The sequence below is a fragment of the Pelodiscus sinensis genome, chromosome 31 (genome assembly GCF_052426305.1).
Source record: "Pelodiscus sinensis isolate ZL-2025 chromosome 31, ASM5242630v1, whole genome shotgun sequence".
Lineage (NCBI taxonomy): Eukaryota > Metazoa > Chordata > Testudines > Trionychidae > Pelodiscus > Pelodiscus sinensis.
Window position 1 is genome coordinate 17,143,708 of NC_143082.1, and position 16,807 is coordinate 17,160,514.

The following is a 16,807-nucleotide window of genomic DNA, read 5'->3' on the forward strand; positions in this document are numbered from 1 at the left end:
GCCCTATCTCTTCGGCTGTGACCTCACGCCCTGCTGGAGCAGGGCAGGACCAGACCTGCCCTGGGAACATGTGGCCCTTTGGCACATTCTTGTGGCTGGGCCTGTGGGCCACAAATGTAGCTTCAGTGGCCTAGCCTGTCAGCTTGGGCCAAAACTCCTGGTGCTGTTAGTAATCGAGGCTGGCAGCTTGAGCCCGGCTCCCAGCCAGAGGGCTGTTCCAGCGTCTCAGCTGGAATGGCGGGAGCGTATCGCCAGAGGCCCCAGCACACTGTGGAATCCCTTCTGCATCTTGTACCTGGATTTCATCAGCTGCTCCCTCTTCAGGAACAGGCAAGATTAACAGAGATCAGCTGAAATCAATGTCAGAAAAAGCCCTTTTAAGCTCTCCATGGAATCCTCTAACCTCTTTCCCCGTCCCCCACGTTCCTTTCATGGTTTTCGAAAATAACAAAGGGCTGGAATTTAATGTCTCTGCAGCAGAAGCTCTGAACCAGCCAATGGCCATCTTCCTCACTCCCTTGCCTGTCCCCTTCGTTTTTTCGCAGGAGTCTCATGAGAAGATGAGGGTTGGTTTAGAAGATAAAATTAAAAAAAGAACAAGCTAAAAATCACCTAGAAAAGTTAGATGCCTGCAAGTCACCAGGGCCTGATGAAATGCATCCTAGAATACTTAAGGAGCTGATAGAGGAGGTATCTGAGCCTCTAGCTATCATCTTTGGAAAATCATAGAAGACAGAAGACTGGAAAAGGGCAAATACAGTCCCCATCTATAAAAAGGGAAACAAGAACAACCCAGGAAACTACAGACCAGTTAGTTTAACGTCTGTGCCAGGGAAGATAATGGAGCAAGTAATTACGGAAATCATCGGTAAACACTTGGAAGGTGGCAAGGTGATAGGGAACAGCCAGCATGGATTTGTAAAGAACAAATCACGTCAAACCAATCTGATAGCATTCTCTGATAGGATAACAAGGGAGAAGCGGTAGATGTGGTATACCTAGACTTTAGTACGGCTTTTGTTACGGTCTCGCATGATATTCTTATCAATAAACTAGGCAAACACAACTTAGATGGGGTTACTATAAGGTGGGTGAATAACTGGCTGGATAACCATACTCAGAGAGTAGTTATTAATGGTTCACAATCCTGCTGGAAAGATATAACAAGTGGAGTTCCGCAGGGGTCTGTTTTGGGACCGGCTCTGTTCAATATCTTCATCAAGGATTTACATATTGGCATAGAAAGTACGCTTATTAAGTTTGAAGATGATACCAAGCTGGAATGGATTGCGACTGCTCTGGAGGAAAGGGTCATAATTCAAAATGATCTGGACAAATTGGAAAAATGGTCTGAGGTAAACAGGATGAAGTTTAATAAAGACAAATGCAAAGTACTCAACTTAGGAAGGAACAATCAGTTTCACACATACAGAAAGGGAAGCGACTGTCTAGGAAGGAGTACAACAGAAAGGGAATTAGGGGTTATAGTGGACCACAAGCTAAATATGAGTCAGCAGTGTGATGCTGTTGCAAAAAAAGCAAACGTGATTCTGGGATGCATTAACAGGTGTGTTGTGAGCAAGACATGAGAAGTCATTCTTCTGCTCTACGCTGTGCTGATTAGGCCTCAGTTGGAGTATTGTGCCCAGTTCTGGGCATCGCATTTCAAGAAAGATGTGGAGAAATTGGAAAGGGTCCAGAGAAGAGCAACAAGAATGATTAAAAGTCTAGAGAACATGACCTGTGAAGGAAGGCTAAAAGAATTGGGTTTTAGTGTAGAAAAGGGTTTAGAGAGGGAACATGAGAACAGTTTTCAGGTATCTAAAAGGGTGTCATAAGGAGGAGGGAGAAAACTTGTTCATCTTGGCCTCCGAGGATAGAACAAGCAGCAATGGGCTTAAACTGCAGCAAGGGAAGTTTAGGTTGAACATTAGGAAAAAGTTCCTAACTGTCAGGGTAGTCAAACACTGGAATAAGTTGCCCAGGGAGGTTGTGGAATCCCCATCTGTGGAGATATTTAAGAGTAGGTTAGATAAATGTCTATCAGGGATGGTCTAGACGGTGCTGGGTCCTGCCTTGAGGGCGGGGGGCTGGACTCGATGACCTCTCGAGGTCCCTTCCAGTCCTAGTATTCTATGATTCTATAACAGCCAGACGGCGTCAGACCTATGTCCCACTTAGGCCAGTGTCTTGTCTTCCAACAGTGGCCAATGCCAGGTGCCCCAGAGGAAACGACAAACAGAGGCTAGAGACATCAGCCCAGCCTGGCTAGAAGCCATCAATGGATTTTTCCTCCATGAATTTATTTAGTCTCATAAACAAACTCTGCTTCCCTCCCCAGATTTGACATTTCCAGAGCAGCATTTGCCAGGACAGAGAAAGGGCAGATCCGGGGAGGAGAGTGAAGCTCTTCTTGGGATTGTCCACAGCTAAAAGGGGAGTTTTAGTCCCGCCATGGCCAAGGGCCTCCTGAACACATCCCAAGCCCTGCTGCAGCGAGGCAACATTGGGGGATACGCTTACTTACCCCTCTTCCTGCAGGGTAGGAGGATCCCTGCAGAACAGCCCCCTCAACAGCTCTCAGGGCACCTTGTCATGTCCTCACAAACTCCCTCTCCCATGTGGGGCAAGGCAGGGCTATTATTCCTCTCATAGTGATGAGAAACCAAGGCACGGAGAGGCTGACTGACTTGTGGGTGGGCATAGAAGATAAAACAAGGAACTGAACTCAGGTGTATTAAGCTGCTAACCACTGGGGAACTCTTCCCCATCAAGCAAGGATTAGCTCAGTTTGGCACTTACTATCACTGCTGGCTTGGGAGCCCCTCTCCATGGGCCACTGGGATCCGGATCCTAATCCCCTGATTGACAGAAGCCGGGAGAAGTAGACAGAATGGATCCCTGCCAAATTGTGCTGTTCTACATACTCCGAGATGCTCTGGCACTGACCGAGATGCTCTGGCTCTGTCAGTGACTGGTTATTGGGCTGGATGGATCATTGGTCTGACCCAGTCTGGCATCAGCCTCCCTTGCTAGATGGCCGGGATGGAGCTGCCCCTTTTGTAATCTATTGTGTCTGATTTGTCCATCCATCTGGTCTCTGGTGGCTGCAGGAGTAAATTTCTACTAGTGCCAGATCCTCCCAGGGTGCGGGGAAAGTCACGTGCCTAGATCCTGGTGACACTTCTCCCATGTGCCAGCCCTGGCTTTATGCGAGGAGGCCAATATGGTCAACCCTTCCCAAAGATTGCACTTGCAAGAGAATGCTTCTGATGGCTAAGTCTGGAATGTGCTTTCTCTATCAAGGTCACCGGCTCTCAGTGCCCCTCTGCCCAGTGCTGCAGCTGAAGCAAGCCACCAGCACCAGCTGAAAAGCATTGCCCTGCTCCCAGTAACAAATTTGCAAAGAAAACCACTTATTGGTCACTTTGGTGGGCATTTTCAGAAGACAGGTTTCCATTTTTTTTTTTAAACAAACCAACCAACCTTGCTTTTGGATGAAAAATTTTCAGTTTTTTGGCCTGATAGCGACAGTTTGAGGCAAGCAGCCATTTCCCATGAAAATTGCCATTGAGTGAATAATCCAGTTTCTCATCTTGGATAGGAAATAGTTGTCATCTCTAAAAAATTTGCCCTCCTGTTTCTAACCACGTGTAGCCCTGCCATCCTTACACTGAACATCACCCCTGTGCTGTTCTCACCCTAGGGTTGCTCCAGGGCCACCCTTAGGATTTAGGGGGCCCTATGCAGTACTATTAAACTGGTGCCCCATTGCCCGATGGCAGCCCGGAGAGACAGGGGATGAGGATTTTGTAGAGATGTGATTTTATAATCTTCAGCAACACACTCATGTAACCATTTAAAGCAAATTTTAAATTTAGGTACTGTCCACTAACTCAGTACATTCAAGAAGGAGTCTGGTGGCACTTTAGAGACCAATACATTTGTTAGGGTATTAAGGAATAAACATTTGTGAGCTACAACTCACCTCCTCAGATGCTGAAGAGGGAAGAGAAAAGGAAGGGATACAGAGATGAAATTGACAATACAGACCAGGACTGTGAAATGGCTTCATTCCCACTTGAATGGCTTTTCACTGGTTCAGCATCTGCTAATAGCCTGGCAGGTTTTGTCACTTTTAAAGTAACTAGATCCTCTCCAGAGGATCCACAGAGCAGGGATAGGAAGAGGCAGGTGGATGGCCATTAAGACCCAGCAGTATCTCAGATGTTCAGGTGCCCTACAAGAACGCGTATTCTGCATAGGGGTAAGGACTAGGGATGTAATAGAGTAGTTGATTAACCAATTGACCAATAAGCAAAAGCTTATAGGTTAATGCTATCGACCCCACACATTTTTTCTTTTTTTACTGAAATAAGGCGTTGAAACAGACACACATTTGCAGAACATTCAGTCGACCCAAATCTTCATTTTTTAGGGGGAGGGGAAGTTGGGCTGAAAAATGACCTGGCTCTAATCAAAGCAGCGACTTGCCCTGGCTATACTGTACTAGGGTTCTAATAAACTCCCCTTTCCCTGGATGCAGATGAGGCCATTGCTTGTGCAGTGCCTTGTACAATGGAGTCGGGATCTTGGGCAGGACTTCTCGGTGCTATCCCAAGATACCTCAAGGCAGCAGCAAAAAAGCCATTTTCTTTCTTCGCAGCCATCTTTAAAGGCAAGGGCAACAGCTGCCAACACAGACACCGCAGGAGAGCACCTCAAATCGTCACATCCTGTGCTTGCAGAAATGTGGCTGCAAATGTGTACACAGATGTGAGTCACAGCAGCACAAAGAAGGGCTTTCAACATCTGGGGTGGGCTGGGGGAGCATGGAATTGGTTCTCACAGGCGTGTTTGAGTTCCAATGTAAAGGGAGCAGTGAGCAGCCAAGGGAAAGCAAGGAGGCGGGGGATAACACTGTGGTTAAGACACTGGCTGTGACTCAGGATACCTACATTCAATTCCGATGTGCCTCAGCTGTTGTTCAACCTCCCAGTGATAAAACAAGCCTCAAATATTATTTGCACCGCAGTAGCACCTATAAACCCTAGTGATATCCCAGCACCCTTGCTATGCTTGGCACTGTACACACAACTAAAAAATGGAGCTCACCATCTAAACAGAGCCATGGTGGGAGGGGAAACTGAGGCACAGAAAAACTTGCCCACAGCTAACGCTGTGTTAACAAGCTTACTAGTTATTATTCCTAGTACTATGGCCCTAGGGCTCATTCCTGTGCAAACAAGACAGCCCCTGTCTGGGGAGCCTAGAGTCTGGGGCATCCAAGAGAATGAGGATAAATGTGGTCAGCAGGAGCATGCTCCCTTTGTTGCCACAATTTAGCATGTAGGACCTTCTAGGAGCAGAACCTGGCTCCCCTGCATTTATGCCCTGATCTCACCTGGGCACCACTCTACTGTTAATAGAAGGGCTGAGCTGGGCTGGCTACAGATCCCCACTGCCCAAACCCTTCTGGTCAGGTGCATGTTTGCAAGGCAGGGGGTTGACTGGAGCAGCAGCACTGTTCACTATTCCATCCGCGGCCCCCTTCTTCCATCCCCTCTGCCCAGCACCGGTCCAGGACATCTAGCCCATACCAAGAGGCCAGCAGTGGCTTGGAGTCTAGAGCATTGGCAATGCTGCATCTGCAACTCTCCTGCAATCTATGGCCTGAGTAGCTTTCTCACTTAGTTCTGAGAGCACCAGACATGCCAGTAGCAGTCAGGCACTGAGAGAGACAATCCATGCTAAATCACCTTGCTGGATAAAGGAGGTGATGAGGAACACCCAGGGTTACGAATCATAGGATACTAGAACTGGCAGGGACCTCGAGAGGTCATCAGATCCAGTCCGCTGCACTCAAGGCAGGACCAAGCACCATCAAGATCATCCCTGACGGGTGTCTGTCCAACCTGCTCTTAAATATCTCCAGCCACAGAGATTCCACAACCTCCCTAGGCAATTTATCCCGGTCTTTTACCACCCTGACAGGAAGTTTTTCCTACTATCCAACCTAAACCTCCCTTGCTGCAATTTAAGCCCATTTCTTCTTGTCCTATCCTGAGAGGCCAAGGAGAACAATTTTTCTCCCTTTTCCTTGTGACACCCTTTTAGATACCTGAAAACCACTATTATGTCCCCTCTCGGTCTGTGTTGAGAGCAAGACACAAGAAGTCATTCTTCCGCTCTACTCAGTGCTGGTTAGGCCTCAGTTGGAGTATCGTGTCCAGTTCTGGGCACCACATTTCAAGAAAGATGTGGAGAAATTGGAAAGGGTACAGAGAAGAGCAACGAGAATAATTAAAGGTCTAGAGAACATGACCTATGAAGGAAGGCGGAAAGAATTGGGTTTGTTTAGTTTAGAAAAGGGTTTAGAGAGGGAACATGATAGCAGTTTTCAGGTATCTAAAAGGGTGTCATAAGGGGGAGGGAAAAAACTTGTTCATCTTGGCCTCTGGGGATAGAACAAGAAGCAATGGGCTTAAACTGCAGCAAGGGAGGTTTAGGTTGGACATTAGGAAAAAGTTCCTAACTGTCAGGGTAGTCAGACACTGGAATAAATTGCCCCAGGAGGTTGTGGAATCTCCATCTGTGGAGATAGTTAAGAGTAGGTTAGATAAATGTCTATCAGGGATGGTCTAGACAGTATTTGGTCCTGCCATGAGGGCAGGGGACTGGACTCGATGACCTCTTGAGGTCCCTTCCAGTCCTAGTATTCTATGATTCTAAGTGTGCTGCCCCTGCACCAAGACTGATTGTTACCTTGGGGCAGGTAGCAATGTTAGCATGGAACTAAACATGACCACAGTAACACAAAAGCCATCCAAGCTTGGGAATTGTACACAGGAATCTGTGCAAGCAAAGGCAGAAGTTGGGCTGCCTTTTCTTGCAAGACACAGAACAAAATCAGGCCCCAAGATTATTAAAAAATAATTTAAAAAGTAGACAAGACCGAGCATGTTCTCAGCCCAGTGCAGTTAGGAAGCCAAAAAAAACCCAAGGTACCAGTTCCAGCTTCCTCCACAAATGTACAGGAGGCAGCACCGGGAGCAAACATCCTGTTCCCAGCCTCAGGACCTCGGATAGCCTGCAAAGAACTTGGGGTTTTGTGAGCATCACGCAAGAGCCAGACTGTGCTGACAGCTTGCAGCACCAGATGCTCAAATGCAAGGGACGGCTGAGCGTGGGTACGTCTACACAGCTTGGCAGCTAGCCTGAGTCAGCTCCCTCATGGGTTAAACATTTCCGTGTAGATGTTTGGTTATGGGATCCTCCGTCCTAGCAGAGGTTAATTCCCAGCCCAAGACTGAATGGCTGTGCTGCAGTTTTTCACCCCACAGCCTGAGCCTTATAAAGCAGCTGGCCCAGGTCAATTGTGGTTTTTTTATACCCATGTAAACATACCCTGTAAGCAAATTATATGGCCCTCCATTAAAATCTGAGCACCCTGCCCTCTGTCCTTCATGAGATGACTACAAGGGAAGGCAGTGCTATTTTCCCTGCTTTACAGATGGGGAAACAGATCCAAGGTCCTCTTGGTGCCCACTGGCAGATGGGTACTCACCTTGTCTCTCATATCCTGGGACCAATACATTGCAAGAACACTGCTAAATTCTGTAGCATGCATCTCACTGTAGAAACCCATTTGCATAGAGTCCAATATGAATGAGAAGCTTGCAGAGACTTCAGAAGGAAATTAACAGGAAGACGTAAATTGTTCAGGCATCCCTGGGGGAAGAGAGCCTATTTTCACTCCAGGGAGATGCCAGGGGATTGGGGCATGCCTATGGCTAATCTGCACACACAGAGAGAGAGAGAGAGAGAGAGAGAGGGGCAGGCAGGCCTGGAAGGAAGAGCATGGGTTGTCAAAGGCTGGAAGAGGTCACTAGGCAGAGACATCTTTGCACTAGGGGCAGGCAGAAGTGAAATATCTTGCATATCTGACTAGCCCCAGAAACAACCTAGGGACCAGATTTAAAAGAGATTAGACACCTAGCAGATTTCCCAAAGCCCAAGTTCCAGGAGTGCTTTTGAATAGCCCAGTGGGTTCCCAAATTCCATTGAAAACTGGTCTTTGCGCTCCAATTCTCCCACTGAGTTTAGGGACTTTTAGTGATTTGCCCAAGGTCACACACGAGCAGCATGGGGGAGAGCAGCAAAGGTGGCCTTGGTTAAGGGCATAACCCCTGGCTCACTCTTTTTGCTGCTAACACAAGCATAATTCATCTCTGTTCCAGTGCCTGTAACACTGCAGGGCAGAAGTGTCTGCAAGGACTAGAGCCTGGGCATCTAGGATCACAGAATACTAGAACAGACAGGTCATCAAGGCAAGTCTCCTGTGCACTCGGCAGGACCAAGCAACATCTAGATCTTTCCTGATAACGCCTATCCAACTTGTTCTTGAATATCTCCAGTGAATTTATTCCACCGACAGATAGGAAGTTTTTCCTAATGTCCAACCTAAACGTCCCTTGCTGCAGTTTAAGCCCATTGCCTCTTGTCCTATCAGCGGAGGCCAAGGAGAACATTTTTTCGTCCTCCTCGTGACACCCTTTTAGATACTTGAAAATCTCTATCATGTCCCCCCTCAGTCTCCTCCTTTCCAAACTAAACAAACCCAATTCTTTCAGTCTTCCCTCATGGCTCATTTTCTCTAGACCTTTCTAGAAGCATGAGCAGCTAATGTCTAGCCTGGAGGACTTTGTTCATTTGCTCCAATGCGGCAACTAAGCCACACCAGTTACAGATGCAAAACCCCACTGGTGGTTGCTTGTTGGCCCATTCAAAGAGGAGCTGTAGCAGTTCAGTATGTCAGCTTAACTCTGCTGCTCAGGGCTGTGGATTTTTCATGCCCACGCTGAATGCAGTTGGGTTGCTCGAATTTTCTATCATGGAGCAGCCCTTAGTCAATTCTTTACTGGACAAGGCTTCGCTATTTATATCTGATTTGCACGAGCTCAGGGCAGTTCAGAGATGACTGACTCCAACCGAACCGCTGTCGGCCAGCCAGCTGTGGATCAATTTTGAAACACTGAAGGATAGCTGCAGTTTAAATTGTTTTAGCAATGGCCACATGGCTCTTTTGTGAACCCTTGGCTATGAAATGGATGTGCCTTAACTGGGTTAGCCCACTGAGACCCTGGCTTTAGATAAATCCAGGCAACTGTGCAGGGAAAGCGTCAGTTGGGGAAGGTGTGACTAATGCAAGATTTATTGAAGCACCTAAATAAAACCATGCTGATGTCTAAAGGTGTTGAGCTCCCACTAATGGCTATGGGATTTGTAGCGGCTCAGAACATCTTGAAATGTGCAGCTGGCTGCTTTGACCTTGGGACTTTACAGGCCCAGGACAAAGTTTGCTGTAGCCAGCCTGTGAGAGTAGCAAAAGCTGACTTTGGGGGTCATGAATAGCTTTGACACACCTGTGAATAGTGCAGAACAGACATGGGAAGGCAAAAGGGACTGAACGGAGAACACTGCCTCCCTTTGGAGGCACATATGCAGGCAAACCAAGAGGCAACACCTGGGCAGACCCTCCCCCTACAATGCCCACCCTCAATTCAGCTGCCAGGGGGATTAGCTGACACAAACAAGGCTGGGGATTTGACCCAAGGGGTTTGCACCCACTAACTCCCAAATGCTAGCCTCAAGGAAGGGGGGTGGGGGGGAGAAGAAATCAAGAAAGGACCAAAGACCAATGAAATCTTAGAGATACGAGCCAAACACGATCCACCAGGGCAGAGTGCCTTGTGGGAAGTAGGCCCTGGAGCATTCTTGGACCCTTGAGTGAAGTAGACCAGCAGTATGCTCAGGGGAACACCCACCAAATGCCAAGCCCTTCGACTGCCTCCAGCAGCAGCACATCACTGCGGATGAAAAGGATCAAGGACTGTCTGATAGCTCTGGGCAGTGGCACCAGCACAGAAGCCAGGCCTTAGTGAGGGAGGAGTGAAGATAGATAGATGAAACTTCCTCAAAAGCAGGTTTGGTTCCATCACTGCAGATGGGAGGGGAGTCTGCTCTTACATAAATATGACATCACGTTCAGCTTTGGCTTGGCTTCGGACTACAATGGCCACTGAGTTTTACCACTTGTGTCTTGCACAACCAAACAGAGCAAGAACACAAACTGGATTCCGTGCCTCCTTGAGCATAACCCAAATTATGCAATCCAGATCAGACTGTCAACACACCCACTGTCAGCCCTGGGGCAGCATTGAATACAAAGCCTGGCCTGCAAGGGCCTTCCGTGCTAACAGTTCCAGCTGACTCAGAGTTTCACCCTCTGGCTCTTGTTGTGCAAAGCAAGTGATTGATCTCAAATCAGGGAAACTTGAATTCCACACTGGTCTTATACCATATCTTCCTCTTCATTGTAAAGCAGCAAGTTCAAGTGAGAAAGGGATAGTGCCATCAGCAAGAGGCCTCACAGTTTCTTTGGGAACAATCCAAGACCCCTGTAAGGAATTTGAGCAAAGATGGCAAAGGCCTCCCTCTTGTGGCTTCCAAACATTAGCACAAGATGACCAAGGCAGCCGTGATTTTATACAGCCAGAGTAACAAATTAAGAGGGAGACTAATGCAGACACCCCCTACTCTTCTTACACCAAACCAGGCAAGATTCCTGCTCTGCTGGTCCTGAAGAAATTTTCGTTAGTGAAGACTAGAAGCTGGTGTGGATGTTTCCACAGAGAATGTTTCAGAACCATCCAGTCTGTTTTGAAGAGATGGTACCAAGGGAAGAGCTCAGAGGGCAGGATTGCAGGCTCTAACTGCAAATGGAGAAATGTGAGACTTGCAAACGATTTGGCCATTAGTGGCTGTTTTAAAGATTAGTTTTATTTGGAGGAAACAAAAAACCAAAACAAAACAAAAACCAAAAAAGGGGATTTTACATAATAAAAGACATCTCCCAGGAAGTCCACTACAGATTACAAATCATTTTCATAGAAGATATTTTTGTACAAATTTTACATGTCTTCAGAATGTGTAAAACGCAACTCAATCAGCGTGACCCTGTCCCAACAGCAGTGGGGGTGGAGAGAGAGAATGCTTTATTCAGATGCAATTTAGTGATCGTTCTCTCAGGTACAGCCCCTGTGTTATCTAGACCTATGCAATACTGTGTTTGAAATCCAGCTCTGCTGTTCCTGCCATACTTGTTGAAGCACGGGCCTGTTGTCCTGCCCACAGTATGTGCTGACACCTCAGATTTCATTTTTAAAAAAACTAGCTTAAAAGTCACTGAAATAACCAACCACCTGCAGTTGTACAACAATGCATCAAATCCAGTGCATGATGCAGAGAGCTGTGCTTTGCTGGGTTTGACCGAAGAGAAACAGTTCCAAGTCATGAGCATTTGGGCAATTCTACCCCCAAATAAGGAAAAAAGATGATGAATGCTGAATGGGTGCACACACCTTATAAGTTAAGTGAGTGCTGTCTGTAGTCTTGTAATCCACTTATGCTACACCATTAACAGATTCTTTTTGAGAACCAGATTCTTTAGAAGGCAGTGAAACCCTCCTACTGGCTAGACAATGCCATGAAATCACAACTCTGCCATCAGCTCAGGAAATCTAGTGAGGGTGCATTAAAATGGTTAAAATTTTAAAATTTGACTAACACCTTGCAAGTTTCAGGCCAGTGGATATTTAGGGACTGGAGAATCTCTCCTCAGTGGAAGTTTGGGTCAGGTATTTCCTGCACAAGGATCTATGCTACCAGTACTGTCTGCCTGCTTGTCCAAGCAGAGGACAAAGGGCAGGAACACATTCTAGAAGCACAGAAATGCGGCCTGCTCCCTGCACTCAGACAGCCATGAGACTATTTTGCATGTCCTCCTGAGCATCTTGATTGCTCTACATGTCCAATCTGAAGAGGGAGCTCTCAGTCAAGGAGGGGGTGGCTATTTAAAAGTGGGGGGAGGAGGTAACACCAGGTGATTAAAGAGGTGGGGAGAAGGTAGCTAAGGAGGGATGAAGAGATTTTAAGGGAGATGTGATTGGTCAGCCCCAGCAGGGCTCAGAGGAGGGAGGAGTTGAGTATTTGTGCCTCCACAGGCAGGACTTTCAGAACCCCACTAGCATGCCTAGCTCTTTTCCAACTGACAGAGGTCTGGTATTCTCCACTGCCCAGGGGGTGGTGCTTGTATTCACTGGCAAGCCTGCTTGTTCTTTCGTGCTAAACTGGCCTGCCCTAGTCCATCACTTTCAGAGAAGAGTGCCAGGATTCAAAGCTTGTGTGTATTCTGGGTTTTCATTTCCCAGAGATGGGCACAGTTGAACACCACCTCCCCTTAAACATCTCATCCCGTCCTTCACTGTTAGGAGAGTAAGACTCTTCTCCATCCCGCGTGCACTGAGTAATGCTTTCTATTGCACTGGACTTTGCAAAGGAAGGAGAGCTGGCAGCTTAAGAAAGGAAGGAAGCTAGAATAACCTCATGGACCAGACACCCTACCTTCAAGGTGATCATTTATTAAGGTAACATTGTAGAATTCATCCATTTAGGCTAGCAAGAAAAAGGAGAAAAGCCAGTTCTTCCTTAATTAGCTGTCCTACTGCCCAACATGCTCAGGCTTCTCCAAGACACCCAGCTGGCTAACGTGTTAAATGTCCACTCTAGAGCATAGGCCCTGTCTCCTAATCACACCAGAAGCCACACTGAGTCACCCTTTTTTCTCTTAAAACTTGCACTTCTCTCTCGCTACACTTTGCAGAGATTCTCCAGTTAGTTCAATACTTGAAAGGCTGCAGCAGCATGCAAGAGATTTTTTTTTTTTTAAGTTTAAGAAAGGTCTCCAGGAGATGTTGAGTTTTAGGTTTTATTTCTGTCTCGTCTGGTTTGGTTTGCTTTTCCTATGTTCCCGAGTGGCGATAGGCTAGGAGACAGCACAGGATCTGGAGATTTTAATCAGTGTAATTGTCTTCCTCCACTTCATCTTCACCATCCACTGCCAGAGCAGCATACTTGCTAACATAGCTGAACTTCTGCAAGAAATACAACAGGTTAAACAGAGAATGAAGTAACACCGCAACTACTCTGCAGCATTTCTACAACGAGGAGTCCAGACTGACACTTCAGTCTAGATAATGCATTTTATAGGAGAAATGCATTCAGTTCCCACTACTTACAAAAGGATTTTAAATCTAGGTAAGTATGCCCCCCCATACCCCTCATCATAGTATCCAAATGCTTCCCAATGTGTTTATCTTCCCACATGAGAGGCAGAGATGGAATAGCCTCATTTTACAGTCAGGAAAGAGAGAACATGAAAAGCAGACTGCACTCAGGAACTCCACAGTTTGGAAATGAACCCAGGTTTCTGAAGTCTCAGTTCAGCATCTTTAACTGCAAGACCAGCCCTCCTGTTTCCACTTGCTGCTCTGCGCTTCAAGTGGCAGCTAGCAGATTAAATGCTTACAGAAGCTGTATTCTCGTCAGGTTTCTTTGGCTCAGACATAGATTGCGAGTCATGATCCTTCTTGCTTTCTTTCCTGCAAGAGTCAGATTGTTTAGTTGAACATGAGTTCAATGTAGCTGGAGCTGCTGCCAATGGAGTCTGTGGGCGACAACCAGGCTACAGCTGTGCCCACAATAGTTGCCCACTGGATTTGAAAGGAGTTCCAAGCAAAGAGAAGAGAAAATGGCCAACTTCACATGAAACCTACAGGCCAGCTGTTCATGTTTCACAGCTCAGTGCTTACTGCTGACCTGACACAGCATGTGGCACTCCCAATTAAGAAGGGACACTGGACTTTACAGATCTTCTACAGGGGAATTAGGCTGCATGTGCCTACTTCTGGTAGTGAAGGAGGCTGCATAGCTCTTGTAGTGACCACTGCTAGATGATTAGCTGTTGGTGGTTGGAGGGAGTACTGTCCCATCCCAAGGGCACGACTCAGCCCTTTCACATAACAGCCACCTGTATGAATGCTTTAGTAGGAACTCAAGGACTTAAGTGAAGGGAGGGGTAACTGGCCTCGGTCAGGGGCAAGGATAGTGGGGAGAGCCAGACAAGGTGTCTAGGGAATGCAGGGGTAGACTTACTGGGCTTGATCTTAGTCTTCGGATACAGGCACAAAGTCAGCACTTTACAGTTAATGAGAACTAAAATCACGTTCAGGTCACATGCTGCAGTGTTTTAAAACACCACCTGGCATATTCTACTGCAACTGACTACACCTGCCTGATGCCCAACTGGAGAACAAGGGTCATGAGACCATTATATCAGCCAGTGCTTTGTGCTCCTGGCTCCAGATGAAAAGCATCAGAATTGCCAGAGAGGCAGTAACAGGTCACTACGCTGAAGTCTGCAGGTATTTAAGGCCTGACAGTGTGCTGCAGGCTGAACACTCTACATTTGCTGCTCATGAGGCCAGATGGGGCTTGTGCATGACACTGGAATGTTGCTGAGATCTGAAACAGCCATCGCTGATGCAGGAGGGAAAGGGAAGATGCACATCCCGAGATAGACAGATGTACCTATCTGAATCTTGCCAATGATCTCTGTCTCCCGGACCACAGCCAGAACTCCCACTTCGATCTTTCGGAAGGCTCTCCTTCCCCTCATCTGGTTTGTTCTCATCTCCTGAAGAAAAAAGGGAGAATGAAAACTTCTCTCTAATACAGCAAAATCTCAACCAACCACTTAAGACCTGTGTATCTGAATAGCTGTAGTGCAGCACACAGATACACTAGCCTGCTGGGCAGTAGATTGCCAGGTGCTCCCTACTGCTACCCAAACCTCTATGTGCACTAGCCCTTAGACAGCCTGAGATGCACACAGAACCAACACTACCCCAAACAACTTACAGTCAAGGTCTTAAGTCCCTCTGCACCTTCCTACGTTCCAGCCTGTCTTGTTACCTGCTCCTCCTCCTCCTTATGGGCTCCAAAAGGGCTGGATATTCACCTGGCCCCTTTGGCTTTCATTCTCCTAGTTTTTCCTTGCCTTCCCGTTTCCTCTCTTGTTCAGTGATCCTCAGTTATTTAAGCAGCCTCCGTATTAAGTCTAAGGATTTTAGGGCTCATCCAAGACTTGCTTTGGCATTTTATGAAGTTTTCTTTCTAGAACTCAGAGATCTGAAAAGCAGTTTTGAGTATGCCTTCCCTATGAGGAGTGGAGATCAACAACATTACTTTGGAGCTATTTCTCGAACCAGCTCCCATGCACCTCCTTACGTATGCTCTAAAACTCACTTTTTTCCAACTGCCTCCAATACAGGCTGTGGCCACTGGAATGGATACTGCTTGCACAACAGGCAGACAACTTACATCTCTGTTCTCCTGAGCTATTAAGTCAGCACTATTCAAGTTAATCCACCCTCTCCCAACACCCATTTAAGCCAACACTGAGGAACGAGGCTTTGAAAGCACAGTAAGTGAGCGTTCCCCAACCACAGAGAACTCCACAGACTGAGGAGTTACATTTTCACATGACAGTTAATCCAGTTTGAATTCAGACACTCCTTTTAATAGTAGATGTTTATCCAGCTACAAAAGGAAAACAATCTGAAGGAACAATCTGCTGCTCCCAATGAAGGGAGACTGCTGCCCTCTACTGTCCAGCATAGGAACAGATTAAGGACACAGGCTATATCGAGACTGCAAGTTTTTTTCGAAAGACACTTTTGAAAAAGCATCTCATCTAGACTTCAACCAGTACTTTTGAAAAAGCAAGCCACTTTTTCGAAAGAGAGCACTCAGGCAGTCTGAATGCTCCCTTTCGAAAAAGCACAGTTTGCATTACATAGCGCCTTTTTTTGAAAGAGCACTTTCAAAAAAAGGTGTTATTCCTCATAAAACGAGGTTTTCCATGGTTGAAAAATACTGCTGCATTCTTACTTTCGAAAGAATGCAGCAGCAGTCTAGACACAGGGGAAGTTTTTTTTAAAAAAGGCCATTTTTTCCAAAAAACTCCTGTAGTCTAGACACACCCTAAATGAACCCGAATAGAGCTTTTTACCCATTGGTCCTGCTGAGATCAACAAGCTGTATGAACAAGAGCAATTCCCAAACCTGGTACCATCCCATAACTCTACAGTGCTAACGCCATGTAACAAAGGGCGCTATATCAGGGAGCAAAATGATTATTCCATCTGCATGAAGCTAAGTGATTCTCAACACTTCTCGCTCTGTGCGTGACAAGAAACTGACTGTACCTTTCCTAGGGGCGTTCTTAGGTGGTATTCGATCCTCTGACGGCAGGGCCAGTGCTGTCTGCCTGCTGCTGGTAGGGGAGAAGAAGAAAGAATTATGTCAACATAAGGGATCCTGCATTATCTCTCATGTACCTGGGATACTGTTGACTGAGAGCTATTTACTTCTTGTAGGTCATTTAATAGCCAACCAGAAGTCCCCAAACCAGACTCAAACACAAGGTGCATGCTGCATTTGCCACTGTTTTGGTGAAGAACAGGAATGTAGTTCATCCTTACACAAGTTTTAACTTCCCTTCTGTAACTGGAGGCCCTTGCATGCATCTTGGGATGACAGATCAGATCCGGACTAGGAGCTTGGTACAGACACACTCACCTTGTGGGAGAGTGCTGCTCTGTGTCAGAGCTCAGGGAGCGAGCAGGGGGGTTGCTGCTTCGTTTAACCCAGGCATTCTCCTTTGGCGGTGGCGCTGGCATCACCTTCAGAGGGAGCTTCTCTTCCTTGGGGGTCTTGGAAGTGGGAGACGGGGTATCGTCCTCTTTGCTGAAGGTTTCATTTTCCAAGGATTTCTCACTCTCTCTCCTTCGTGTGGCTGCAAGGACAGAAGATGGCAGTTGGCGGGCAAGATATTACCCAAACT

The 16,807-nt window shown here is 46.9% G+C and overlaps 1 protein-coding gene across 5 annotated transcripts in view; it reads right to left on the minus strand.

The window, feature by feature from the left end:
• Positions 1-10,808: 10,808 nt before the first annotated feature.
• EIF4B (eukaryotic translation initiation factor 4B) overlaps positions 10,809-16,807 on the minus strand; it is a 36,740-nt gene continuing 30,741 nt past the window's right edge. For 4 of the 5 annotated variants that reach the window (XM_075915929.2, XM_075915930.2, XM_025182527.3 and 1 more), the window contains exons 11-15: positions 16,543-16,759; positions 16,170-16,237; positions 14,491-14,596; positions 13,430-13,502; positions 10,809-12,995 (exon numbers count right to left, since the gene is read on the minus strand). In XM_075915929.2, coding sequence (XP_075772044.1) covers positions 12,915-12,995; positions 13,430-13,502; positions 14,491-14,596; positions 16,170-16,237; positions 16,543-16,759 — 545 coding nt within the window. In that variant the 3' untranslated portion in view covers positions 10,809-12,914. The remainder of the gene's footprint in view (positions 12,996-13,429; positions 13,503-14,490; positions 14,597-16,169; positions 16,238-16,542; positions 16,760-16,807) is intronic. The other variant, XM_075915928.2, reaches the window with a different exon arrangement.